Below are 26,714 nucleotides of genomic sequence, written 5' to 3'. Positions count from 1 at the left end.
TGGACAGAATCGAATCTACAGACAGACATACAGACGGACAGACAGGGTGGTTTCAGTATAGTCACCACCCCCCATCCAATACTAACCTCAACTATCCACACCCAAAAATCTTAAGTCCCACTCCAATGGTTGAACTCTAAATATTATGTATGGCCATGGAGAGGTCTGAACCCAGAGTTACGATCAATATCAGCATTTCACACTAACATATTGATTCCAACAAACCACATTCGCATTTCAGGATAAGCGCCACTACACTTACCACAACCGTGGTCAAATTAACACCCAGTCGCAGATAATGGTCTTTAAAACTTGAGGTCGCAGCTGCTTTTCTCGGCCAATAAAAACAACATTTCAAAGTAACACTTTCTACTTGGTATTTTCAGTTTCATTGTTGTTATTACTATCAGTTACTGCAAATGGGGGGCATGATGTCCACTGAAGACTTTCTATGAAATAAATATTTAATGTAGAAAACATGCCGCAGTTAGGTTAAAGCATGGGTTGTCGAATGAAAATTAGCACCCAGCTTCCATTTATTGCAAGATCTCACAAGTGACTTATGAGATGAGCTACTTGCACCTTATTACCCCATTTCTTCTAATTTCTTGGGCAGATATTATCAGTGATGAAGCAGACTTGCATTTCTCTCAGTATTTGGGATAAGTAAAGATATGAACATGTTGATCATTGCATGGACTAACCATGTGAAAAAACAGAAACTTAATATTACATGTATATTGCCTAAAAAGAGCAGACCAGGTGTCCCAAAAATGAAAACAATTAGGGTACGTCATATGGAGTTAAATGAAGATATTCCAAAATGTTAGCCTGCCTTACAATTGTAAATGTTGGTTCCAATTTGTACAGAAACTACAGCTTTTTACTTTGTCTTGATGACCACATGTATAGTCATGAAAGCAAATTCCCAGAGGTTCAACATCAGTCATTTAAACTGTTCAACATCAATCAAGTTGTACTTCATCAAATCAACACGTTGTTGTTGTTGTTGACGTATTGACTGCAGATAACCTCATACTTACACTATTTTCATCTTTAACCTTCAGTTCTTTAAGAACTCGTCGAGTTCGTGGACTAGCCATTGAACTACGTCTTCAGGTATGCCGGTGAAACTCGTCGATACGTCTTCAAATAAGCCAAAATGTCAACAGTACGTTCGTGTGTGCTGAGTTGTCAATTGGTATCATAACAGATAAACCTTCTGCACAAAATATGGTCCACGTGGCGTGCGCCGGGTCGCAATGTTTTTAAAGCAATGGTGTATAAATGTGTTCTAGATGTATGTGTACTTCAAATGTACATATATAAATAATTAAATAAATTAACAACAGCTAGGCTAAGGGTGCAATGGTCTACATGGATTCATTTCTTTTTTATTTAATTCATGTTTTTTATTCTTTACCCCATACTCAAAAATATTTCAGAGCCTGTAAATGTACTCACACGCTGAAACTTAAATCCAGCCTAACAGTATTTCCCATCATAAATCTGAGAGGATTATTTTGCACTGTGTTAACAATGGGAACGGTATACAATATATTATAGATGGTTAAAATTTGTTACAGAATACCTCTCCAGCAACTTTATTTTCTCGATGAAAGAAAAAAAACTCACTTATTATTTCAAGGGTACCCCATCATGTAGTATAGTACGGGGTGTTATTTCATTGCATAGTGTCGTTTCCATGGATATTAAGTGCTCATCATAATTCAGTCATCAAGAATTCAGACATTTCAATACATTTTACATTCCCTTTTAAAAAAATAATAATATTCTATTCCGATATCTGGTAAGTGTGCTAATGAAAGAAAACCACACGAGAATCTCTGACCAATCTGATTGCTGTGATTGAATCATAGTACGTGGGACAGTCTGTCAGCAGACTGCGAATGGTCACGAGTTTGTTCTGGGTTCTGCCCAGCTTCCTCGCCCCATAATGCTGGCTGCTGTCATGTAGGTCAAATATTCTTTAGTAATGGTAAACACAAAATCTTCATGTTACACTATGTTCTTCCTTTTGTTAAATTTTGTGTCATAAATTCCAGAATGCCATTCTTTTAACGGTCTCTCACATCTTTAAATTAATATGGAACTGAACGCAGTGCAGCGACAACAATTTTCACCGCAGCGCCCTCTTTGTAAATCGTGGGTTTTTTTTCTAAAGACGGTTTACATTTATAATGACGTCAAGTTAGTTCCACTGTTTCCCAATCTCTGATTATTGATTACTATGTCACTATAAACGCCGAAAGATGATTACCGTCATCATTAAATACAGAGCCAATTATATAGCTATCACAGTGAAGTTCTGATCTACTTTACTAAATGCGAAAGTACGTCGTATCTAACTCTGTATAATATGGCGGAAAGGTGAAAATGAAAATGTAAACAAGTCGGGCTTGGAAAAATGCAGACGAATTTTGCCCAGGATTTGCACGCTGGATAAGTGCGTTTCAGTGCTCCATTCTTGGACCAATAGAATAAATCAGGAAAGATGAAGAAAGACGCTAGGCCAGATATTCAGAGGCCATTTAAACTGGGTAAGATGAGGTGTGCTCATGTCAATACAACAACAACAACACAAACAACGTGGACAGTGGCTTCCATTCACACTGGACGCGATAACTGCTACCAAAAACATAACTTCAGCTTCGGAGAAATATAAGTTTCTTTATTCCGTAGTGCCATTCACACTGCCGGCTATACATGCATGTCTCGAAGAGGCCAGGAAGACATTGATGGCGCCGACCAGAGAGAGAAATAATTCTGTTTTTTCCCTTCGACTCGCTTAAATGATGTCTTGTTTTTGACCAATAAAACATGAGGCTTTACGATTCCCGCTCTCATTGTTTTCTGTGGTAATTGTTTTGGGCTTGGCGTCACATATACAGCCTCATTGATAGCGTAAGGCTCGTGGATTAGGCCTATGCAGGTGGAATGAATGAATGAATGATTATGGCTTAACGCCACATCGGCAATATTTCAGCCATATCGTGGCGAGAACAAGGTGAAAACGCGAGACGGTTAAGGTTTTGATATGGGGATTTTAGTTGTAGTTCTGGGAGTTGTGGCATTCGTTATAACTTATATATACCAGATGTTTGGGGAATAACACAGGGGTTTCCAAATGTTAAATGCTTTTAAATAAGTTATTGACATACACGCATACGGCCAGAAAAGTCTCAAAAGATTTTGAGAAAATGGATAAATCATAAACTGAAAACATGACAGGTTCTTTGAGCTCCCATGTACGCCAAGGCTATATGATTACCCCAACATCCCCTATATGTGGTATGCCCAGCCTTACCTGAAATTTGGCTATGGCAGAGCTTTAACTCAGAAAACCCTTTTTCCACTGTCAACCAATCAGTGTCAATTCTGTATGCCTTTATGCCATGTTTTCAACAAAAGAAGCACACTACTATTAATTAGCAGTTGATAATTTCAAGATTTTGTTAGTCTGAGATTTTGGTAGTCTGTGAGATTTTGGTAGTCTGTGAGATTTTGGTAAACATCACAATGATTGTCCCCATGTCACACATAGGAGGGTTTGCCAATAGCTTGCCAGTCGAACAAAGGCTTAATTCCAGTGCTTAGGTTTTCTCCATCCATAAACCTAGCTTCGTACACAAGAAAAATTCTTGTATGGAATTAAACAAATACTGTATCAAATAAATTAATAACATGAAATATACATTCCTTGAAGAATACAATCTCCAGGACCAGTTTGACAAAGCTGTAGCAAGGCTAAGTCAAGTCATTTACGAAAATGACAGTTCTCTTCCAGGGTCAGATGCAAGGACATTTTGGTACCAAATGTTGGTGCCCAAAAAACAACAAACCTTAAAAAGCCCATATTATGGAAATGTTGCCAGATAATTTTAAATTCAGTGTTTGCCGAAAAAAGTTGTTATAATAGTGTGCCCTAACAATACAAATGTACTGCTAAAAGTAATTTTGCCTCTGTAGTTTGATAAATGTGGCTTTAAGTTCAAGTTTGTAATATCTGAAAATATTTTAGCCCAAATAAGGCTACTAAAAGGGTACCCACATTTACAGCTTTTTTCTGCAATGTCTTCAACGTGTTGTCATGGAAGTTACTAAAGGCACAAAGTGCAAATAATATCTCAACCTTTTGGCATATGAAAGAGCAACTTTCAGTACAATTGGTACACCTTTTTAATTTGATTTTGACCAAAAGAAAACATATTGGCTGGGATAGCCAGTTTCAGAGATTCACAAAAAGCATAATTGTATCAGTCTGTACAGAATAACGCTTTCAAAATAAGCTTGCAGTCATGTGAAAAGGTTGAAGAATTATAGTGCTTAGTAAAACAGGCTCAAGATCATTTGTTTTCATTAATATCAATCTGTCTTATGTATTTTTTATTTGATTCTTATCATTACAGCCCACCAGACTCTTTGTGTCACAGGTATAAACTTCGAAAGGAAATCTTTGCTGGTAAGATTGCAGTTAGAACTGTGACCACAGATTTGTTTTGTGTAAGACAAAACAAGGGACACTCCGAATAATGAAGTCAACATTTTTGGAAGAAGGCTACATACATGTAGTTATGCCGATACAGAATATCAAACATGTTGACTTCAGCATTCAGAGTTTCCCTTGTTTTGTTTGTGCGATTAGTCCTTGTGTATTGACGTTTTGTGTACACAGTAATTGAAATGTTCAATTGAAAATTGAAATCGTGTACAAATTATTAGTGTACAGAATGTCCTGTTGCCAATTTAAAATGAAGTACATGTACTACATGTGACATGTAATTGTGTGCTGATAGTGGTACAATAAGAGCAGTGAACATGTAATTTGGTTCACAGCAAAAAAAATATATGTGTCAGTCCTAGAAAAATCTGCCAGACATCTTTTTTGTGTTGGCACTGGAAAAACAGTGGCGAGCTGGAACCCTGGAATAGATGTGCGCAATATGCCGCATGTTTGTACTATCTCATCAACGTGTGAGAAAGTTAGAGGATTCTGACACATGAAGGCAGAATGTATTTATTATATTTAATTACACTGATGATGTTTGTGTGTGCCATATCTTTTCAGGGTTATGTGGAACTGACACTGTTCCCTCAAAGAACAGATCTGCGTGCTATCAAGATTAATAGTAAACAATGTAATATCCTTTTATATCAAGCTGATATACCTTCTATTACTATATGTAATGGAAATTTATTTATTTATTTATATTATTTATTTGACTGGTGTTTTGTGCCGTACTCAAGAATATTTCACTTATACGACGGCGGCCAGCATTATGGTGGGAGGAAACCGGGCAGAGCCTGCGGGAAATCCACAACCACACGCAGGTTGTTGGCAGACCTTCCCATGTACTGTAATTGAAATTGTGTGTGGACATACATATTGGACGGCTAAGTGTAATATCAATGAACAGTTTTGTTTTTGTTTTTAGGGGTCCAAGGTTTTGGCTTGGAATTGATCCCTGTTGAAATCGTTCAGATTTTAATTGTTATTTTTCATGACTTTCTGTTATAAAGTGAATACTACATGCATTTGAATGAAATTTTAAAATTTTTAGTGAAATTTCACGAGCAAATAGCTCAGCTGAGGTCAAAAATTCTTAACAGTTTGAGTGAGGTGGATAACAAAACCTAGCAGCCCTGTTGGATTTTCTTAAAAGCTTTTAAATGTTCTTCTTTGTAACGACTGAAGCAATTATTAGTTTTTCTACCTGAGCAGAGTATTTTTTTTCTACATGAAAAATAATGGAAAATTAAACATCAATATACCCTGAAGCTTCAATATGCTTTTGAAGATATAATGTGATTGTTTCTAGCAGTATACATGCATGTACATGTTAGATTTTCTGATGATACATGTACATGAATGTCTGTCTGATTATGATACACGTATATGAATGTCTGTCTGACAATGATACATGTACATGAATGTCTGTCTGACAATGATACATGTATATGAATGCCTGTCTGACAGTGATACATGTATAATGTCTGTCTGACAATGATACATGTATATGAATGCCTGTCTGACAATGATACATGTATATGAATGCCTGTCTGACAATGATACATGTATATAAATGTCTGTCTGATGATGATACATGTATATATAGTAACTACGTAGATGTAAAGTCATATGAAGAATTATAGTTCTGATATACATCAAATTCACCTGTTACACATACATGTGTGAAGCATTGTACATGTACCTGTATCTATCCGTTAGTTACATTCCTTGACAACTAGTTATGAATTTACCGAGTCGCCATCAATGATTACTGGGAGGCATCATTCCTGTACAATGACCCCACCCTGGAAATCTGCCAGGATGACACCAAACAGTGAGTATAACTTGATGTACAGCTGTTTTGTTTTTGGAATGGAAATTTACACGGAGTATTAAATACGGTTGAAAAACACCAGGATGGCATCAAACTGTGAGTATAACACGATGTACAGCTTGTTTTGGAATGGAAATTTACACGGAGTATTAAATATGGTTGTAAAACACTAGAATAGTACCAAACTGTGAGTATAACATGATGTATAGCTGTCTTGCTTATGGCATGAAAAGTTATACAGTGTATTAAATATGGAGGAAAAACACCAGAATAACACCAGACTGTGTGCAGTTGTGGTGATTTTGATTTATTTATTTGATTGGTGTTTTACGCCGTACTCAAGCATATATCACTTATACGACAGCGACCAGCATTATGGTGGGAGGAAAGCGGGCAGAGTGGTGATTTTGGAACGTAAATTTACAAGGAGTATTAAATAGGGCTGATAAACACCAGGATGACGCCAAACTGTGAGTATGACCACGGCTGAACTTACCATAGGACTCATAAAATTTAGAAAATCAGTTTAACACATTATGTACACGTGTTTCCTCATGAGATAAGTATGTACAGGTACATGTAAGAGTGTCTCTTCATGTCTGGAACATATGATTTAAAGTCTCTTATATTTCATCGTTTATTATCAATGTGCTCTCGGGCTCTAGGAGGAAAGGTCTGCCAGCAACCTACAGATGCCGGTTGTGACTTTCCTCCTACCATAATGCTGGGCGGCGTCATATATATTCATGAGTACGGCATAAACACAAACCAAATAAATAAATTATAAATGTGTAAATTCATATTTCAGGAAAAGTTTGGATTACTTTGAGAGCTGTCACATTAACACGATGAATGCTGTGGACCCTGACCTGGGAAATGGGGAAGTAACGATTATTCTACCTTCCATGGCATTCCCTTTTGTGGCAGGTGAGTCTTCAGTTTGGCCGATGCACTGTATACACCCATGTAGTGATCAGAATGGCTAATATGATGTTCAGTACATTACCATATGTCTGAAATTTAAAATTTAGAATTGATGGTGAACTGCAACACTTTCAATTGTTTTACAAATTTTAAAAATGCTGCCAACAGGATTTTTAACTTTAATTTTTAGATCAAAAATCTTAGCAGTTTACCTGTGTTTAGAACACTTCTCAATATCTTCATCTGTCTCATGCAATTTCATTTGAATTAGGCTGAAGGCATGGGGTGTAATATCGGTTATCAAAATGTCATAAACAACAGTCTCATGTACAGAAATGGTAATTAACACAGGCCAGAAAGAGAAAAAATATGAAATTAGCCCATTAAAAATGTAAGTTGAAACTGGCTTTGATTTTCTTGAAATGACCTCAGAGAATGTTAAATGGCTGAGTATGGCTTCATGGCCTAAGATTGGCAACAATGGTATTAAAGTACATGTACATTTTGTGCCAAATTATGCACAGAAGTTCTCCAGATAGGTGCATAACTTTTCCATAGTTGCTAATCTTTAAAAAAAACAAAAGGACAGTATTTAACCTAAATTTTGGTATGTATAAATGAACTTTCGGAAGCCAAATTTTGATGCCAACTGTTTTTTCTTTTTCTGATACGAAGTAAATCAGACGTCTAAAAAAATAATAACTCATCAATCAGGATTCATCAATCAGAATCGAGCAAACTGTGTCACTTGAAATATGGCAGACTTTAGGTGTACCTCCTAGGAGGATGTGAAAAACAACAAAATATGGTGGCTGTAAATTTACAAATGAGTTTACTTGTCTAATTTCAGAGCTGCGATCATTGAAGGTGACTGTGGAGTTTTCGCTTGAGGAGCCGAAGGGTGGGATTCACTTTGTGGTGCCTGATGTGGAGGGGACAATGGCAGAGAGAGGGGCACATGTTTTCTCTTACGGTTATGAAAACTCATCCAGGTATATTAAGGCCTGGCCTGAACATGAACAAGAACATACATCTGTTGATGTACATGAAGTGTCTAAAAACATGACATCTGAACTCTTTTTTAAAAACTTCAAACTGTTTAGCTTTATGTGAAAGCAGCTAGAATTTGTGTTATAATTAAGGTGCTTGTAGAGTTAAAAATATGTATCAGATCTTTTTGTGAGATGTGAGATTATTCATCCAAGTAAATGTGGGATATATGCCTGAATGTAATGTTCTTAAATTATTTTGATTAATTGTCAAGAATTTTATTGTGTACCAAAACACTACACTCAAGAATTTTTCTTTCCTTTTTAAGTTTTGGAACACCATACATTATATCATTAATAGCATATAAATAAACATCCTATAGCGAAAAACAACTTACAATGTGTCTAGAGGAAAATTAGTGTCATAAAATATTACTTTTGTTGCTTAAATTGTACCTTTTTGCAATAGGATATGATATATTCTTCTAAACAGACCACAAACCACCTTTCTACTAAGATCAGTAGATCTCTCAGAGTTTGGCTAGAATGAACGATGAAGTCATAGGTGAAATTTTAGCTCATTTAATACTGTACTTTGTGGCTGTTTCATATTAGTAATCATGAAACTGATGTTCTCTGAGGGCTGCACCTGAAATCTGTAACACAAATGGCAGAACATTTTTACGAGTATATTGTGTAACAAAGCACCAAAAATTTGCATTCTTTTCTAACCTCAGCCTCAGCCCTATATAGTTGTTATATTGATTCATTGACCATATTCTGTCTTGTTGCATAAATACTACATTTGTATTCTATAAAGTCTACTGCCAGGTCAGCTACAGTTACTTACTATGTTTGTGGGAGGTCTCTATCCAAATAACCTACTGTAAATCTTCAACCTTTTTGATGACTGAAGCACTTTTTTCCAGTTACATTTCTGCATACAATTAATTTGACAATGATGATGAATCATTTGTGTCACTAGAGATGTTAGATTCCTAAGACTATGCTGTCGTCCCTTTTGGTTTTTGATCTCCTCAGATCTTGTTTCATTGTGTCAGCACATTCTTTTGATTGTTATAACTTACAACAGATGTTTTAACTTGTATGTGGTTTCCTCTTTGGTCCCCTCAGACTGTGGTTTCCTTGTATCGACACATTCTCTGAGCACTGCACCTGGAAGATCGAGCTGACTGTGGACTCTGACATGACAGCTGTTTCATGCGGAGATCTCATAGAAGTCATCTACACCCCTGACCTGAGCAAGAAGACCTTCCACTATTACATGTCCACCCCCACAGCTGCCCCCTGCATAGCCATGGCGGTGGGGTAATATTCTTAGTACTTCAATTCGTGCACATACGGGGACGATTCCACCATGCAGTGCCACACTATAATTCTTAAACCCTTGTGCTTGTATCACAACATGTTTGTCCAAGCATGTTCCAAAGACATCATTTGTTGAGACAGATAAAGGTATATTTTTTGTGAAGCCCTGAAATTGGTAATCCCAACCAATGTAGTTTTGTCCCCAAAATTAAATTAAAAAGGTGAATAAATTGCATTGAAAATTGCTCTTTAATGTGTGAAAAAGTTGAGAGATTTGGGAAAGTAGAAACTTAAAGTATCATTTTAGAGGTTATTTTGGGACCCTAGAATTTACATGTAGGAATTAAAATTCTGATCACCTTGTAAATTTCTAGCTTGAGACAAATGTGTGTCAAAAATTTAACTTCCAATAACAAAAATTAGACACTGTGACAAGGTCCTAAAATTTGTGTCCAAAATTGCTTTGTGAAATCGGCCTTAGAATTTTGTTAGCTGTCTGAGGCTTAAGTCAGACAAACTTCTGAAATTATCACTTAACTTAATTATATTTTAACCTAATGGCTTTATGTTAACCTAAGGGGTAATTTTCGGTTTTGTCATGAAACTCTTAATGGAAGCAAATATTGATAAGGTAAGCTACAGTTTTTACAAACAGTGTTGTAAAGTTAAGACTAAGTCAGCTTTGTGATCCTCAAGCCTTGCCTTGATCCACTTGTAAAAATGAAGTGATGTATAGAATACTTAAAGTGAAATGTAAATACGATGTGGTAAAATGTTCTCACATGAGATACATGTAAGCAATGTAAAACTCCTCAGCTTGTTTATTGGCATTGCCGACTTGTGTAGCGCTCAATTAGCATATGACCCAGGGCCCGTATTCATCAAACGTCTTAAGGGCTACAAGTAAGTCAAAAATTCAAACGCAGCTACAAAAAAATGTTTGGTTCAGAAAAGTTTAAGATTTGTACAATTATTCTACAATTTGAGTTTTATGTTCAGAGTTTTACTTTTTAAGGACTTCCAAGTTATGACTTTTAAGTCTTTAGTTGATTGAAAAATACGGGCTCAGGGGTGTGTACAGTAGTACATTTGTAAGGCATTCGTTAAGTTAGATTTTTGAACTTCTCCTGCTTTGCTGTATCTTTGCACTGCATTTTATACATGTTTTCTTTTGTTTTGTTTTTTTCAGGCCCTTTGAGATTTTGGTTGATCCTAATATGCATGAAGTCACCCATTTCTGCCTGCCTCACATGATGTCTGTGCTGAAACACACAACTTCATTTATTCATGAGGTAAAATTTAGGTCTGTCCAGCAATAGGCTATGTGTACAAAACAGGACCCGCATTTACATGTATCAAGCAACCTAAAATTTGTTAATTGCAAAAGCTTAAAAAGCCAAACTTAGAACAGGAGTGAACTCAAGTTGTGGTTAGTACATGGCACTGTAGTAAAGAGTCAGTGTACAAATTTTAAACTTCTAGAGCAAAAACATCTGTGTTTGAACTTTGACTTGGGTCTTAAGACATTTGATAAATCTGATCTGGCTGAAATCTATCTAGTCTAATCCTACTGACGAGTAACTGGTCTACCATCGCTTTGTACGTGAGAAGTCACATGTGACCATTGAGGTTGTGAGTTCAAATCCAGTCACAGCTTGTTAAGCGGCAGATTTGTTTGAGGATGTTTATTATGGTGGGATGGTTGTCCTCCGGTTTTCATTTACCTTTATTGGATAAAATATTCTTGCATCCAGGAGACAAAAATCCCAGTCGAAATTCAAAGCTTATTTGTGTTGTTTCAGACATTTGAGTTTTACGAGGAGTTGATGTCGAGTCGGTACCCATATTCCTGTTACAAACAGGTGTTTGTTGATGAGGCTTACCAGCAATCCTCCACTTATGCTACCATGACAATATTCAGGTGCGTAAAATTTACCAAGAGAAAATTGAAATGTGTAGTTATATAAGATTGTATTTGATGTAGACCTCTAAATCTCTATCATACAGATTTCATATGCTTTTATTAGCATTTCAAAAAATTTTAAATTAATCTGTTTTCCTGTAAGCAGAGGTAAAATAGTCTAATTTTTACATTGGAATTTTTGCGGTTACATACATGTATTTTGTATGCATACATGTTTGCCTGAAATTCATTCCAAGCAAATATAGGTCTAATGACAAGACAGCACCTGGCTAAAACATATTTCAGTCGTAAGTGGGGTACCCAAGGTTCTAAAAAGTATCATACTTTATTATTTTAATGACATTTCACTGAAGTAGAACAGAATGACAATACTGCAAAAAGGGCCGATGTGAACCGAGGCAGGAATCTTGAGAATTTTATCCAATCAGACACATTGCTATCAGATTGCGTGGCCTAAGCTGTGACGTAGCCTTAACCCATTCACTCGACGAAGTGACATGATAACACAGCATTAGGCATAAGACATCATTTTGAGATCATTTACAATGATTTAGTTACGTGTAGCCGAGGGTTGATGCATACAGTGTTGTAGGACATGTCTGTGTCATTTGTGGACCACCACACATGTAAAACGTGTAGTTACGTGTAGCCGAGGGTTGATGCATACAGTGTTGTAGGACATGTCTGTGTCATTTGTGGACCACCACACATGTAAAACGCATAGTTACGTGTAGCCGAGGGTTGATGCATACAGTGTTGTAGGACATGTCTGTGTCATTTGTGGACCACCACACATGTAAAACGCATAGTTACGTGTAGCCGAGGGTTGATACATACAGTGTTGTAGGACATGTCTGTGTCATTTGTGGACCACCACACATGTAAAACGTGTAGCCGAGGGTTGATGCATACAGTGTTGTAGGACATGTCTGTGTCATTTGTGGACCACCACACATGTAAAACGTGTAGTTACGTGTAGCCGAGGGTTGATGCATACAGTGTTGTAGGACATGTCTGTGTCATTTGTGGACCACCACACATGTAAAACGTGTAGTTACGTGTAGCCGAGGGTTGATACACACAGTGTTGTAGGACATGTCTGTGTCATTTGTGGACCACAACACATGTAAAACGTGTAGTTACGTGTAGCCGAGGGTTGATACACACAGTGTTGTAGGACATGTCTGTGTCATTTGTGGACCACAACACATGTAAAACGTGTAGTTACGTGTAGCCGAGGGTTGATACATACAGTGTTGTAGGACATGTCTGTGTCATTTGTGGACCACCACACATGTAAAACGGGTTGTTTTACAAGCTGTGTAATATTCGACGACGATATCACAGATTGTGTCAATCAGTAGCATGCGGCCTCAGCCTAAATCGCTTTCGTCTCGAACTATACCCAAGGCTTACTTAGACAAGCTGTACAGATTATACAAATATATTTTTTTCGTTCATTTTAGCGTTTAGAAAGCAGTTTATAAATAACAAATATCAGAGTCGGTGAAAAATTCATTAGGGATGCCGAAGGTTTATGGGAATGAGAGGGCGGCATTTCACCGAACAACGCTTAGAATTACTTAAATTGTATGTCATGATATAATTTTTTTTCTCTGCAAGATTTAAATTTTTCTCCTGTATCTTTCTTGCATACAAGGGCTGTTTTCTTTTATAAAATGCAGTAAGGCGCTGTGTTCAAACCGAGGTGCTTTCTCTGACATCCGCAATAACTAGGTCAGTACTACTCTCACCTTAGAAGCCACCACTACAAAACTGAAGCATAAAATCCAGCGACAATTGAATGGCTCACATGCTTACATTTATTTCCATTAGTATCAGAATTGAGCATGAATCTAGTTGTACAACAATCCTATCATAATTTTGTAAACATTTAATTGGGCCAAAATCACCAGCACAAAAAACCCTTCCAGAGGCTACAACTTAAACCAGGAATGCCCTGTGCATCTGCAGGCTATTTATATGTAAACAGGGTTGCACGGCAAGCTGGCTGTTGCCTGTAGCCTAGGACTGTTACACAGTGGCTGTACTTTCTATCATAGACTACATGTCGGAGTTCCTTGTAAAGCAGGCCTACTGTATCAATAGTTCACACAGGAGAAGAAATATCCTTCCAATTTGTCCAGTTTCCGAGAAAGTTATTTATCGCTTGAGCCTTCATCACCGAAGTCATTCTGCATATACTATTGTACAGAAAATCTTCGACATTAGAGATCTAGAGTAAATGTGACATCACCTTGTTCTCAATAACAGAGACGCGCTGAAGCTGTGTCCAGATGAAGTTTCACTAAACTTTAACTGGGTTAAAAAAAATGTAAAAATATATTTAATGTCGGAGATACTAAGATATTTGGAATGGTAGTCTTTCATTGGATATAAATATTCGTCAGGTGCTGTCTTTTACTTTGATAATAATGTATGAAATAGTCAAAAGCAACTTTCAGAAAACTATAAACTGGTCTTATGTTGACAAATGTGCGATTTCAGTCCATGTTACATCATCATTGTCACTGATATAACAAATTACCAGCATTCATCTCCCCTTCATGCAGCACGAACCTGTTGCACTCGGCTCGCATCATTGACCAGACGATTGTATCACGTAGACTGATGGCGTCTGCAGTGGCAGAGCAGTTCTTCAGCTGTTTCATCACTCAGCACTCTTGGTAAGATCAGCGGTAAAACAACAAGGTTGTTTGACGATCAGCATAACAGGACCTCTGTCAGTTTAATTTGACTTAGTGGGGCATTTTGTCTGGTGTCTTCGGCATGGTATTTCAGTGAGGCATCATTATGAAGATGTTAGTGTTAGACCTAATCTGCTACCAGGTGACACCATCATGATATGATTGAAAAATGTTAAAAGTTAAACGAAGTCAAACAAACAAATCTTGTGTTACCTGCATAGTTGGCCTTTGCTGATGAGCATATATAACAGGTACAGAGTAGCCATGTAGTGCGTGAATTCCCTGCAACAGCAAATTTTCCAGATCCTTCTCCCATTGTGCTTTGGGCACTAAGAAGTCAAAAGGGGTAGTCATTCATGTAGTTTTACACTAAGTTCATAGGAAATCACTCTGCCTTTCACCAATATGACATAAGTTACCGGTGGAAAAGTTTGCCAAGGTCAATGATGTACTCGGAGCAATCCAATTACCCAACCAGTAATGTACTGGCTGCCATTGTACAAGTAAAAAATCCTTGGCATTGATTTATTTTTTTTTGGGTTGGTTTATGATTGTTTTTTATGCCTAACTGGTACTCAAGAATATTTCACTAATACAACGGCGGCCAGGAATAGGGTGGGAGGACACAGAACAGAGCCTGGGAGAAATCCACGGCTAGCTGCAGGCTGCTGGCAGACCTTCTTGGGTATGGCTGGAGAGGAAGCCAGCATGATGAGCTGGACTTGAACCCACAGGGACTGTTCTTTGAATTAAACAGCAAACAAAATTCACACAAGAAAGCAAATTCACATTTGATAAACTCCGACGTAAGTGTCAGATAAAACCTGCAAATTACTTTCACTGATGAATATTCATTACCTGCAGGAGTAACAATGTAAGCATCACTGCTTGAAACTACAAAGCAGGATGGGATTTTATAACTGTTAAAAATAATAAATCATGTTGTTGTTGTTCTGTTACAGGAATGACGTCTGGTTACCGAAAGGTATATCTGGCTACTTGGGTCTACTCTTCATGAAAAAGGCGTTTGGCAACAATGAGTTCCGATACTATGTAGCAAAGGTATGCTGATATGCATCTTCTTGTCAGGAAGGTTGATATTTACTGTAGACTTTGTATCACCCTTGCTTTACTGTACATATTAAACCATTCAGAAACCTACTTTGCTACAGCCAGTGGCATTGCGGCCTGCATACATGTACTTCTTCCAGGGCATTTTCAGCCAATCATTATAAGCGTGTATTTCCTTTTTTCGAAGCAAGTGTATGTACGTTCGGATCCGATTTATTCCTTGACATATTATACAACAACAATAAGCAGTGCTGTGAACGGTGATCGATGTACTTTTATTCAAACGATGAGGCAGCGGAAAGTCACTGTGCTATCAGGCAATACCATTGATATCGAAAGAAGCCGAGTGGCCGATCATTGTTGCATGTTGTTGTTTCGCCACTAATTTCTATTGAGCCTGTTTCGCCTCAAAATTGTTGTCACCCCGATAGTCCTTAACAAGTAGATGTGCAGGGAATTATTTTTTGCACTAACACTTCTAGGTCTAGTGTGAAATAAATTTATTCCATACCCCGCATACTTCTCACTACAGCCACATCCCTTGATGTTTTGAACTCCTGTCAGTATCAATAACTGAGGTGGAATCTGGTCGAACCATGGATGATGTATATATATGAAGGAACGCTCAGGGCTTTGAAGAGTTAACGAGGCTCAGTAAATCAAGGTAGATGATGTCAGACATTGCTACCTTGATTATATGGCTGACATGGCCTGTTAGAACATACAGTTACAGTGTATCACCAGCACCTGTAAATGTATGTATTAATTCGGACACATTGGCTCTGTCATGACTTCTATTGTGCATAAGAGTTTCAAGTGCAATTTATTTCCTCCCAACATTCTGGCGTTCTCCACTCATGAATTAAACTGTGGTTGTGAAAGAAGGGAAAGAAAATGAGTGCAGCATCATGCCCCAGTCAATCGAACTGTATTTCAGGTTATGAAGGAGATTGCAGACTATGAGCAAAAAGTCGGTGTCATTGTGTTGGATCCCTCCAATAAAGAACCCGGTCTATATTTCTCCATACGGAACCCTCATACATCTTCACCAAAATACACAGAGATGTTCTACAAAAAATGTGTATTGGTCATCTGTATGCTGGAACATCGAATGGGAAGGGAGCATTTACTTCAGGTATATAATGTACATCTACCATATTCACTTGTTTTGTATTTATTTTATTTTTTTGCCATCCTATTTTAAACGATAAACGTAGGTGTCGTCTTGTACCATGCAGCTGTTTAATATTTCTGTACACGTACCTGTACAGCAGACTGCTTCTGTGGCCTAATGGGTAGAGCATTTGCCTCAAACTCATGGACCACGTTCCCAAAGGTGTCATACTTGTATATTGCACACATAGGACAATGGTACTTTAATAGCAATGTATAGAATATCGTACGACAAATGTAAGATAAAAATATGTTGTACGCAGCTTTGTGAAAGTGGCCGGAGGAGACATGGGATCAAGTCCAGGTCCGGTCATACCAGAGACCTTAAGGATAGCACTTGTTGCTGCCTCACTTGGCAGTCAGCACTGATAGGCTAGAGCAGGGAGACAGGACTGGGTGGCCTGGTGTCAGTATAATGTGGCTGGGTGGGGTGTTATGACTGGTGTCTTCGGAATGATACTTCAGTGGCGGCAACACTTTGGGGGAAATGAACTCGCCCTGTCACAAGAAGACACCGTATATATACACACACCAATTGACTCTTTGTCTCCATATGACTTTAAAATCCCAAGCATACAAACATGTACATACATATACAGCACTCTGGGTATAATGTGTTGTGTTAACCTGGAAGATATGTTACACCATGTAGACTATAAAATTGAGTGTAACATATATAGCACTCTGGGTATAATGTGTTGTGTTAACTTGGAAGATATGTTAGGCTGTGTAGACTATAAAATTGATTGTAACATATACAGCACTCTGGGTATAATGTGTTGTGTTAACCTGGGAGATATGTTAGGCCATGTAGACTATAAAATTGATTGTAACATATACAGCACTCTGGGTATAATGTGTTGTGTTAACCTGGGAGATATGTTAGGCCATGTAGACTATAAAATTGATTGTAACATATACAGCGCTCTGAGTATAATGTGTTATGTTAATCTGGAAGATATGCTGGATCGGATAGGCTGTAAAGTTGATTGCAATCGTCATGGTGACGCATGTTGCCAGGGTAGTTACAGCTGCCAGGTTGTATTACAAAGAACATTATCATGTACACCATGTCAACAATCAAACTGATTTAGTCTAAATAGATCAGGTAAAATTTTTTCTTAAATTAATCCAAAGTTTGTGTTGTGCTGAAATTGATACTTATTATTGGACAAAAGTTTAGCATTTTCCAAGTGACACATTTTGCTTGATTTTGATTGATTCATCAACATGGTAGGGTATAGGGTCAGATGAATTTCTCATAAGAAAATCGAATGTTTAACTATCAAAACTATCAATTTAGAGCCTTTATGTGCTTCTGAAATGTCATTTTTACACACCAAACTTTAGGTGAAATGTAGTATGCTTCATTTCATATATTTTCTGTCGATTAGTTTTCAAGAGTTTGGTACTTGTATGATGCCATATTATGACGCCATATTTTACAGCTGGCTATTGCCCCAGAAACACTGGCTGCATGCCTACTTCTTACCATTTTTACTGTTGAGATTATGGAAGGAGCTAACTTACTGATTTTTTAACTTCTGAATTATTCAAGCTTTCATTCTCTCATCAGTTGAAGTGCAGCTCTCATCACAACCAATTGGAGGTGCAGACCCATGTTCAGCTCATGCTTTTAGCCCATGGCTCTTAAGTCAGGAAGTCTGTTGAGAGCCTGGATTTCCCTTAAACCCAATCTCTGTCAATGAAATAATCTTTAGTACAGCGATTATCACAAGTCAGATGAATAAATACATAAGTATATCTAAGAATCTTTTTTTCAGGTGTTAAACAAACTGTTAGCCCTGGCATACACAAGTTCACAGCAGAAGTTTTCTGCTAATGCCTGGTCGAACATTAAGATATCTACACAGTCTGTGAGTAGAATGCTTACATGCTTAAAATAGTTGTAATCACACTAAAATTGCCTTGTTTCTCCAACCAGTAAGGTTTTATACATGTTCGAAGGTTTGCATTTTGTGTGTCTGAACTTCATGGTTGAATATTTCTGTTTAACATTTAGTTATTAGACGTTACTTCGGTTGATTGCTTCAGGAATAACAGTTATCAGATGATAGTTATGGAAGAAATCAAGGCGTCTCCATGTAAATTTCAAATGTTAGAAAAGCTTTTGATCCTCATGCCTCTCTTGGTATCTCTTTATCATTTATCTCTTGATAAATTGTAAATAACAGTGCCTCGATTTTTTTATTATTGTCATTGATTCTGAGACAGTATATAATAATCAGATTTGTTTTCATTTAAAATGTGAAATGACCCCAAATTAAAATCCAGTTGTAAATAAGCTGCTTTGTTATTTAAAAGTGTACATACTGAGCAATAACTGACTTGTTTTACGTGTGAATACTAACATACATGTAAGCTCTTCATTCTGTCATATATCAGTAAGTGCATTTATTTATTTGATTGGCCATACACAATGGCCATACACAAGAATATTTCACTTATGCAATAGCAGTCAGCATTACATTTCTTGGTGGTTTATTCTGTTACAGTTCCTGAACATCATTTCCACGGTGACAGGGAAGGACATGGTTCCATTTGTGGAGCTGTGGGTGTATCCTGTACTAATCTGTCCAATCATGATTTCAAATAATCACTAATTGGCTGAATGGGCAGAGATGTGCCCACCATTAACACTAAGTTGTGTCGTAATATTGCTTGTAATATTGAAACATTTTGAAAGAACACATTTAGCTTATGTATATGTAACTTTATCACCTTAGCTTGCAACAATTGTGAGACAACCTGAATAGGTTGCAGCTATTCATATGATAGTATAGAAAACACATGTAGCACTACAGTTGTAACAACGTGAGAGAAAACTTACATATAACTCTGATATAATAGTGGGGAAACAGTTTCCAAAATTTGTGAAACAAAAAAGACCTTTACCTCATGTTTCGTAAGTTATTTGTCCGCCTTTCAATGCAACGGAAAATTTTGTAAATTCCTAAACTCTCACTGTGGAAAAGTTTGTCAATAACTTGCCAAAGGTTGGTGGTTTATGCTGGTAAACACTAAACACCCTGATTTCCTCCACCCGTAAAACTAACCCTTTTAACATCGGTAATCATGGTACTACATGTACCATGGTTGTTTTTCAGCATATTGAGAGGGATAGACCAAATAAATATACTGGTCGGCTTGGTGTAATTCTAGATATAGTGTGATAGGATGGGATATCATGTCTGAGGTCTTTGGCATTGTGTTCCTGTGAGGCAGCATTATAAATATGGCGACTTTGAGTTCGGCCTGCTGCAAGGACACACCTTCGTGATATGATCGAAATAATGCTTAAACCCCAAACAAACAGAAGTCCTGAGTCATGCATCCTTAACATGGTACCAGCGTGCAGCCAGGCTGTGCCAGATTCTCTGGCAACTTTGTCTTCAATAGGAGGAGGAATGTGGTGGAGCTGGACATTAAGCAGGACATGACAGCTAAAGGAGCCCTCAAATATGTGGTTAGTACACGTACCTGTATGAATGAGGTGCCCGCTTTCAGTTAGACAAAAGGTTGAATATCGTCATTGTGTGATTTTACTAAGCAATAAAGCCATCCCCCCAAAAAAACGTCTTTGTTGGGCATAATCTGACTCGTCTGACAAAAAAGAGTGGAGTTCTTTTTTATTATTCTGGACTTTAAAGAACGTGATTCAAAAAATATCCACCAGTAATAGTAAAAACTTTTGCAGAAGTTCTCCTCCCTTTTGGAGGGTTTGTTAGGTCACATCCAACATGCATATTTTTAATGATGGCCTGTTGCAGGTGATTTTATTGTTGCGAATATATTTTGTTGTAGAACTCTTTCAAATTGATTTATAGCCACTTAATACAAATGTATGATACTAACCTGAAATTCTTCATGTTGATACCATGGAACTTTTCTGTATGATTAGCAAAACTTAATGTCATAGATTGAAAACCAGTAGGACCCATTTATATACTTTTGCTGCATATTGTTTTATTTTACTACAAATAATGTGTGTGGTTTCATGGCTAACAATAAAAAATGAATAACTAAAATCAATCATTTACATCATGAAATATACCATTGAATATATACATGTACCTCTGGCATCCATTTAATATGCAAGTCCATATAATCATCTGAATGTTTATTATTATTTTTGATATGCTGGCTTCCTCGCCGGCTGTACGTGGGAAGGTCTGTCAGCAACCTGCGGATGGTCGTGGGTTTTCCTTGTTCTCTGCCTGGTTTCCTCCCACCATAATGCCAGCCGCTGTCATATAAATGAAATATTCTTGAGAACGGTGTAAAACAATAATTTAATAAATAAATAAATTGTTACTTTTGATATGGTTGTGAGAATATGCATTTTGCATGACTCTCAAAGCATTAGTGGTTCAAACAACCTGCTACAACATGCTCCCTAATTCTGCAACCAATAATTTTGAAACATTCATTCTGACATAACCATGGGATGTTGAGAAATACGTTGCACAGTTTTATGAAGCTTGAATCTTTAGTGATACAAGTAGATCATTTTAATGATGATTGTGTGCATAAATTACACTGAATAACGGGCTTTTGGGGTTGAAAAGGCTGAAGATTTACAGTAGATATGTTTGTATTGTACTTCCAGGGTCCTTTGACGGTGACAATACAGGAACTGGATGGCTCATTCAACCATCAGTTCAAGATAGAGGAAAACAAAACCAGATTCGAAATCACTTGTCATTCCAAAAGTAGAAGGTATGCATGAGAAGACAAAAAATATTTGCATGCCTCTCACATCCCCACCCATACCCCCCCCCCCCCCCCCACCTCGCCACCCCCCAAACAGAGTTGTTTTGATAGCTGTCACCTTGGATACTTAATTTACAGACTGGCCTTGAGAATAAAACTGAGAAGCTTTTTTTGTGTATTTTTTATGTAGTGACTTAACATAAACTGCATGCCAAGAAATAAAAACATTTCTTGTATCCTTAAGAATGTGGCTGGTAAAGGGCAGTTGTTTATTGCGTAAGTTATTGTGGGGTATAGCATTGAACACCAATAAATAAAAATAAACAGAATTCTTTAATGTTCTATAGAAATAAAAAGAAGAAGATTCCACTCATGACAGGTGAAGAAGTGGACATGGATTTGACGGCCATGGAGTAAGTACACATGTTCATAGGTCGACAACTGACAAATTTAGATTCCACTCATGACAGGTGAAGAAGTGGACATGGATTTGACGGCCATGGAGTAAGTACACGTGTTCATAGGTCGACAACTGACAAATTTAGATTCCACTCATGACAGGTGAAGAAGTGGACATGGATTTGACGGCCATGGAGTAAGTACACGTGTTCATAGGTCGACAACTGACAAATTTAGATTCCACTCATGACAGGTGAAGAAGTGGACATGGATTTGACGGCCATGGAGTAAGTACATGTCTTCATAGGTCGACAACTGACAAATTTAGATTCCACTCATGACAGGTGAAGAAGTGGACATGGATTTGACGGCCATGGAGTAAGTACACGTGTTCATGGGTCGACAACTTACAAATTTAGATTCCACTCATGACAGGTGAAGAAGTGGACATGGATTTGACGGCCATGGAGTAAGTACACGTGTTCATAGGTCGACAACTGACAAATTTAGATTCCACTCATGACAGGTGAAGAAGTGGACATGGATTTGACGGCCATGGAGTAAGTACACATGTTCATAGGTCAACAACTGACAAATTTAGATTCCACTCATGACAGGTGAAGAAGTGGACATGGATTTGATGGCCATGGAGTAAGTACACGTGTCCATAGGTCGATAACTGACAAATTTAGATTCCACTCATGACAGGTGAAGAAGTGGACATGGATTTGACGGCCATGGAGTAAGTACACGTGTTCATAGGTCGACAACTGACAAATTTAGATTCCACTCATGACAGGTGAAGACGTGGACATGGATTTGACAGCCATGGAGTAAGTACAGGTGTTCATAGGTCGACAACTGACAAATTTAGATTCCACTCATGACAGGTGAAGAAGTGGACATGGATTTGACGGCCATGGAGTAAGTAAACGTGTTCATAGGTCGACAACTGACAAATTTAGATTCCACTCATGACAGGTGAAGAAGTGGACATGGATTTGACGGCCATGGAGTAAGTACACGTGTTCATAGGTCGATAACTGACAAATTTAGATTCCACTCATGACAGGTGAAGAAGTGGACATGGATTTGACGGCCATGGAGTAAGTACACGTGTTCATAGGTCGATAACTGACAAATTTAGATTCCACTCATGACAGGTGAAGAAGTGGACATGGATTTGACGGCCATGGAGTAAGTACACGTGTTCATAGGTCGATAACTGACAAATTTAGATTCCACTCATGACAGGTGAAAAAGTGGACATGGATTTGATGGCCATGGAGTAAGTACATGTGTCCATAGGTCGATAACTGACAAATTTAGATTCCACTCATGACAGGTGAAGAAGTGGACATGGATTTGACGGCCATGGAGTAAGTACAGGTGTTCATAGGTTGATAACTGACAAATTTAGATTCCACTTATGACAGGTGAAGAAGTGGACATGGATTTGACGGCCATGGACAGTCAAATTTAGAACCAATGCCAAACGTGAATTCAGAAATAGATACACTACAAGTATTTGCACCATTCATACAGAAAATATTTTGAATTTTTGAAGGATAAAGAAATTGAATATAATAAATTGTTTTTTTAACTTCATGGGGTAAGTCTACTACCATAATTCCTCAACATTTTCGCATCTGAAGGCCCAATTTTTAGTGTAATAAATGCACATTTTAAATTGGATTTTGGAGACAAAACTACATTGGTTTAATTATTCAGTTTCAGAGTTTATAAAAAGTATAATTTTATCAGTCTGCACAGAGTAATGCCTTTAATATAAACTTGAGTAAACACTTTGCAAACATGCAGAAATTGTGAAGAATTACTGCTATTTAGTGTGCGCATGTATTGTTAAGATTCGATGCTGTTCTCTCCGTAAGCTGTTTTATCACATGATGCATATTGTTGTTGATAGGGCCGACTCCCCTGTGTTGTGGTTGAGAGTTGACCCAGAGATGAACCTGTTGAGAACAGTGTCATGGGAGCAGCCCGACTACATGTGGCAGTATCAGCTGAAGTATGAGCGAGATGTTGTTGCTCAGTGGGAGGTACTGTCCTCTTTGTCTTCAGCTGTTTGATATAAATCGTGAAGTCACTATATGACTGAGAAGTCAGTCAACTATTTTCTTATGGTATGAAATGGGTAGAGATACTTTAACTTTTGTCAAGCAAATGAGCATACAATAACACTGACAAAATCAAGTCAGTTTCAGTAATTTTAGGCAATAACTTGTATATTCATGTATAATTTCAGAAAAGCTTTTATTTATATTTTCTGGCAGAAACTGTTGCAGAATGTGTTTATGATTCAAAGCATTAGTTTGAATGTGTTTATGGTCTAATCCAATAGTATGAATGTGTTTATTTATTTATTTATTTATTTATTTATTTATAGCAATACTGTGAATATGTTCACAATTTAAGGCAGTAGGTTGAATGTATTTACAATTTTATGCAGTAACATGAATGTGTTTATAATTCAAGGCATTGGTGTTAAAGTGTTTAGCATTTAAGGTAATAGTGTTAAAGTGTTTATAATTTAAGGCTATGGTGTTAAAGTGTTTATAATTTAAGGCGGTAGCGTGAATGTGTTTATAATCAAGGTAGCAGTGTGAATGTGTTAATAATTTAAGGCAGTGGCTTGTGTTTAGAAATCCAGACATATCATATAGCTAACCTTATAATACTAATAATACTATAATACTAATACTATCTTGCATTTCTATATGTAGGCGATTAATGCACTGGAGAAGTACCCCACCCCAGCCACACGGATGGCCCTGACCGACACCCTGGAGAATGAACACTGCTTCTACCGAGTGAGGATGGATGCCTGCCTCTGTCTGTCCAAGGTAAGGTGCTTGTGTGTAGGCTTGTTGATGTGTATGGTTGATGGTTTCCCTTATCCCCCCCCCCCCTCCCCTTCCCCGACACACACAACCTCACTTACTTATTCATAAGTACCTGTTATGAATCCTATAAGGGCTGGGATGATTGGATACATATTTTGAGTTTATTCATCAATGTATAAACAGGCTGATCATACTCTTTTGTAAAACAGATGCTATACAGGTTTGACAATGCCAGTCCTCACCTACTGTTCATGTACACATGCAGGTTTCTCTTCACCCTTGTTTTTTGTTGTTGTTGTGTTTAGGTAGCCAATGCGATGGTATCTAACTGGGCAGGCCCACCAGCCATGATGACTATCTTTCGTAAATTGTTTGGATCTCACTCCTGTCCCAGTATAATACGACAGAATAACTTCACCAACTTCCAGCATTACTTCCTGCTTAAGGTTTGTCCACTGAGAATGCAGACATTGTATTGTGTTTATATGTACATGTAATGTTAACTGGAGATGAGGCCAAGTTTTTAAGATATGGCTAGAAAAGATGAGTTGGGTTCAATTCTTCCCCTGGACAGGGAATTTGAGGATTCAATGTGTGCGTTGCCTTGCTAATGACACAAAACAGTCAAACTTTTCTTCCATCAGTAGGGTGTGCATATCTGTAGGTCAAATGTTGGAACATTCATTAGTAACTTGAGGAGAATGGGAGGTATCATTGCCACTTGGTTCATAAGTGACTGATCAATTCCTAAGTGGGTTTCTTCAACAGGAAACTTGTAGTTTTCCTTGGTTTCATTATTTGTGGGTGACAGTGGGCGGTTGGCGACATTCGTGTTTTGGTTTGTGCAATCTAACATTCATAGATGACCTATTGTTTTCCACCAAGAAAGTGTGTATCTGTCATCATATAAATGAACAGTTCTTCAGTATAGTGTAAATTAAGTGAATAAACAAAATAGTTTAGAGAGGAAAACTTATTTTATTAGGTTTGGCAAAATCACTTCATGACGAAAATTGGAAAGAATGACTGGGGCTGTACATACAAGATGTCTGACAGTGTATGAAGTTTAGTGTCAGTCAGCTTAAATTCCAGCTCATACTTCTTTCCTCTCCGGCAGTAGGTGGGAAGGCCTGTTAGCAGCCTGCTGATAGTCGTGTGTTTCCCTGGGTTTTCCCCTGGGTTTTCCCCCATTACTCCCACCATAATGCTGGCAGCCGTCGTATAAGTGAAATATTCCCGAGTACAGTGTAAAACACCAATCAAAAAAATAAATAAATAAATAAATAAAATAACTTTCGGTCAGTCCAGTGATATGTTTTGCATGGCGTTGAGTAAGGCAGCAAATTGATATGAATATGTTAGTACTGAAAGCAACCAACAATAAGAAGATAATTCTGTGATCAACACATATCGTTGAAAACTATTTCACATTGTTTTTAGATGATCCCATACGCCATGGCTCACTTGAGGAACATCCACAACCTCTGCTCACAGGATGTCTTCAAGTTCATACTGGATCTTTTCAAATACAATGACAACAGCAAGAACAAGGTAGGACAGAAAGTAATGTCTGATACTCTACAAGATGTACGATTTCTACCGATATGTACTACTCTGCATTATGAATCCTCTTTGCTGTTTGAAAGCATCATGTCAGAGATATCCAAATGTCAGCTGTTGATGCAATAATGAGAGATGTTTTATTCCTTGCTTTGTTTCTTTTTCCAAGAAAAAACGGTAAACACATATACTGTAGAAAACCTTGATGTATAGCTTTTTCTCTGCCCTAATGAATTACTGAACAAATTTATACCTTTTTTCTTTGCTGTGATTAGTATTTAAGTGCTAATTAAATTCTTCCTTTAGTTCCTTGTTTGAATACCATGATAAAATGCTGAGCGAATTCTTTGTCCTTTGCACTACTTCATTGGCCTAGCCAAATTCTTGTAGAGGTGTTGCAATGAATGCCAAAATTTAAAAATAACACACTTCAGCCCATCTAGATGGACTAGTAGACACTGATCCTTTATCCATTGGCCGAGGGAGTTAGTACACCAGTGCGGCGTAATGACCCAATGTCCCACCAATGAGGCTGCTGTGAGTTCAAGTCCAGCTCATGCTGGCTTCCATGGTCGTGGGTTTCCTTCGGGTTCAGCATGGTTTCCTCCCACCATAATGCTGGTCACCGTCGTATAAGTGAAATATTCTTCAGTGTGGACTAAAAGAGTAAAAGA

General features: G+C 37.6%; 2 protein-coding genes across 3 annotated transcripts in view; one reads left to right on the top strand and one right to left on the bottom strand.

The window, feature by feature from the left end:
• The window catches only part of LOC135469663 (ADP-ribosylation factor GTPase-activating protein 1-like), a 64,781-nt gene extending 63,595 nt beyond the window's left edge, over positions 1 to 1,186 (bottom strand). For both annotated transcript variants that reach the window (XM_064748212.1, XM_064748213.1), the window contains exon 1: positions 1,044 to 1,186. In XM_064748212.1, the coding sequence (XP_064604282.1) occupies positions 1,044 to 1,103 (60 nt within the window). In that variant the 5' untranslated portion in view covers positions 1,104 to 1,186. The remainder of the gene's footprint in view (positions 1 to 1,043) is intronic.
• Positions 1,187 to 2,371: 1,185 nt separating this feature from the next.
• The window catches only part of LOC135469817 (transcription initiation factor TFIID subunit 2-like), a 42,979-nt gene continuing 18,636 nt past the window's right edge, over positions 2,372 to 26,714 (top strand). Inside the window, exons 1-21 of the mRNA XM_064748426.1 lie at positions 2,372 to 2,561; positions 4,431 to 4,483; positions 5,090 to 5,162; positions 6,275 to 6,365; positions 7,174 to 7,292; positions 8,140 to 8,281; positions 9,413 to 9,607; positions 10,797 to 10,899; positions 11,410 to 11,528; positions 14,105 to 14,218; positions 15,202 to 15,301; positions 16,248 to 16,445; positions 18,268 to 18,360; positions 19,000 to 19,061; positions 19,856 to 19,970; positions 21,114 to 21,223; positions 21,565 to 21,630; positions 23,544 to 23,676; positions 24,361 to 24,480; positions 24,786 to 24,926; positions 25,921 to 26,031. Coding sequence (XP_064604496.1) covers positions 2,516 to 2,561; positions 4,431 to 4,483; positions 5,090 to 5,162; positions 6,275 to 6,365; positions 7,174 to 7,292; positions 8,140 to 8,281; positions 9,413 to 9,607; positions 10,797 to 10,899; positions 11,410 to 11,528; positions 14,105 to 14,218; positions 15,202 to 15,301; positions 16,248 to 16,445; positions 18,268 to 18,360; positions 19,000 to 19,061; positions 19,856 to 19,970; positions 21,114 to 21,223; positions 21,565 to 21,630; positions 23,544 to 23,676; positions 24,361 to 24,480; positions 24,786 to 24,926; positions 25,921 to 26,031 — 2,304 coding nt within the window. The 5' untranslated portion in view covers positions 2,372 to 2,515. The remainder of the gene's footprint in view (positions 2,562 to 4,430; positions 4,484 to 5,089; positions 5,163 to 6,274; positions 6,366 to 7,173; positions 7,293 to 8,139; positions 8,282 to 9,412; positions 9,608 to 10,796; positions 10,900 to 11,409; positions 11,529 to 14,104; positions 14,219 to 15,201; positions 15,302 to 16,247; positions 16,446 to 18,267; positions 18,361 to 18,999; positions 19,062 to 19,855; positions 19,971 to 21,113; positions 21,224 to 21,564; positions 21,631 to 23,543; positions 23,677 to 24,360; positions 24,481 to 24,785; positions 24,927 to 25,920; positions 26,032 to 26,714) is intronic.

This window comes from Liolophura sinensis, chromosome 7, assembly GCF_032854445.1.
Source record: "Liolophura sinensis isolate JHLJ2023 chromosome 7, CUHK_Ljap_v2, whole genome shotgun sequence".
NCBI lineage: Eukaryota > Metazoa > Mollusca > Polyplacophora > Chitonida > Chitonidae > Liolophura > Liolophura sinensis.
This window is presented reverse-complemented; position numbering and strand designations above follow the sequence as displayed.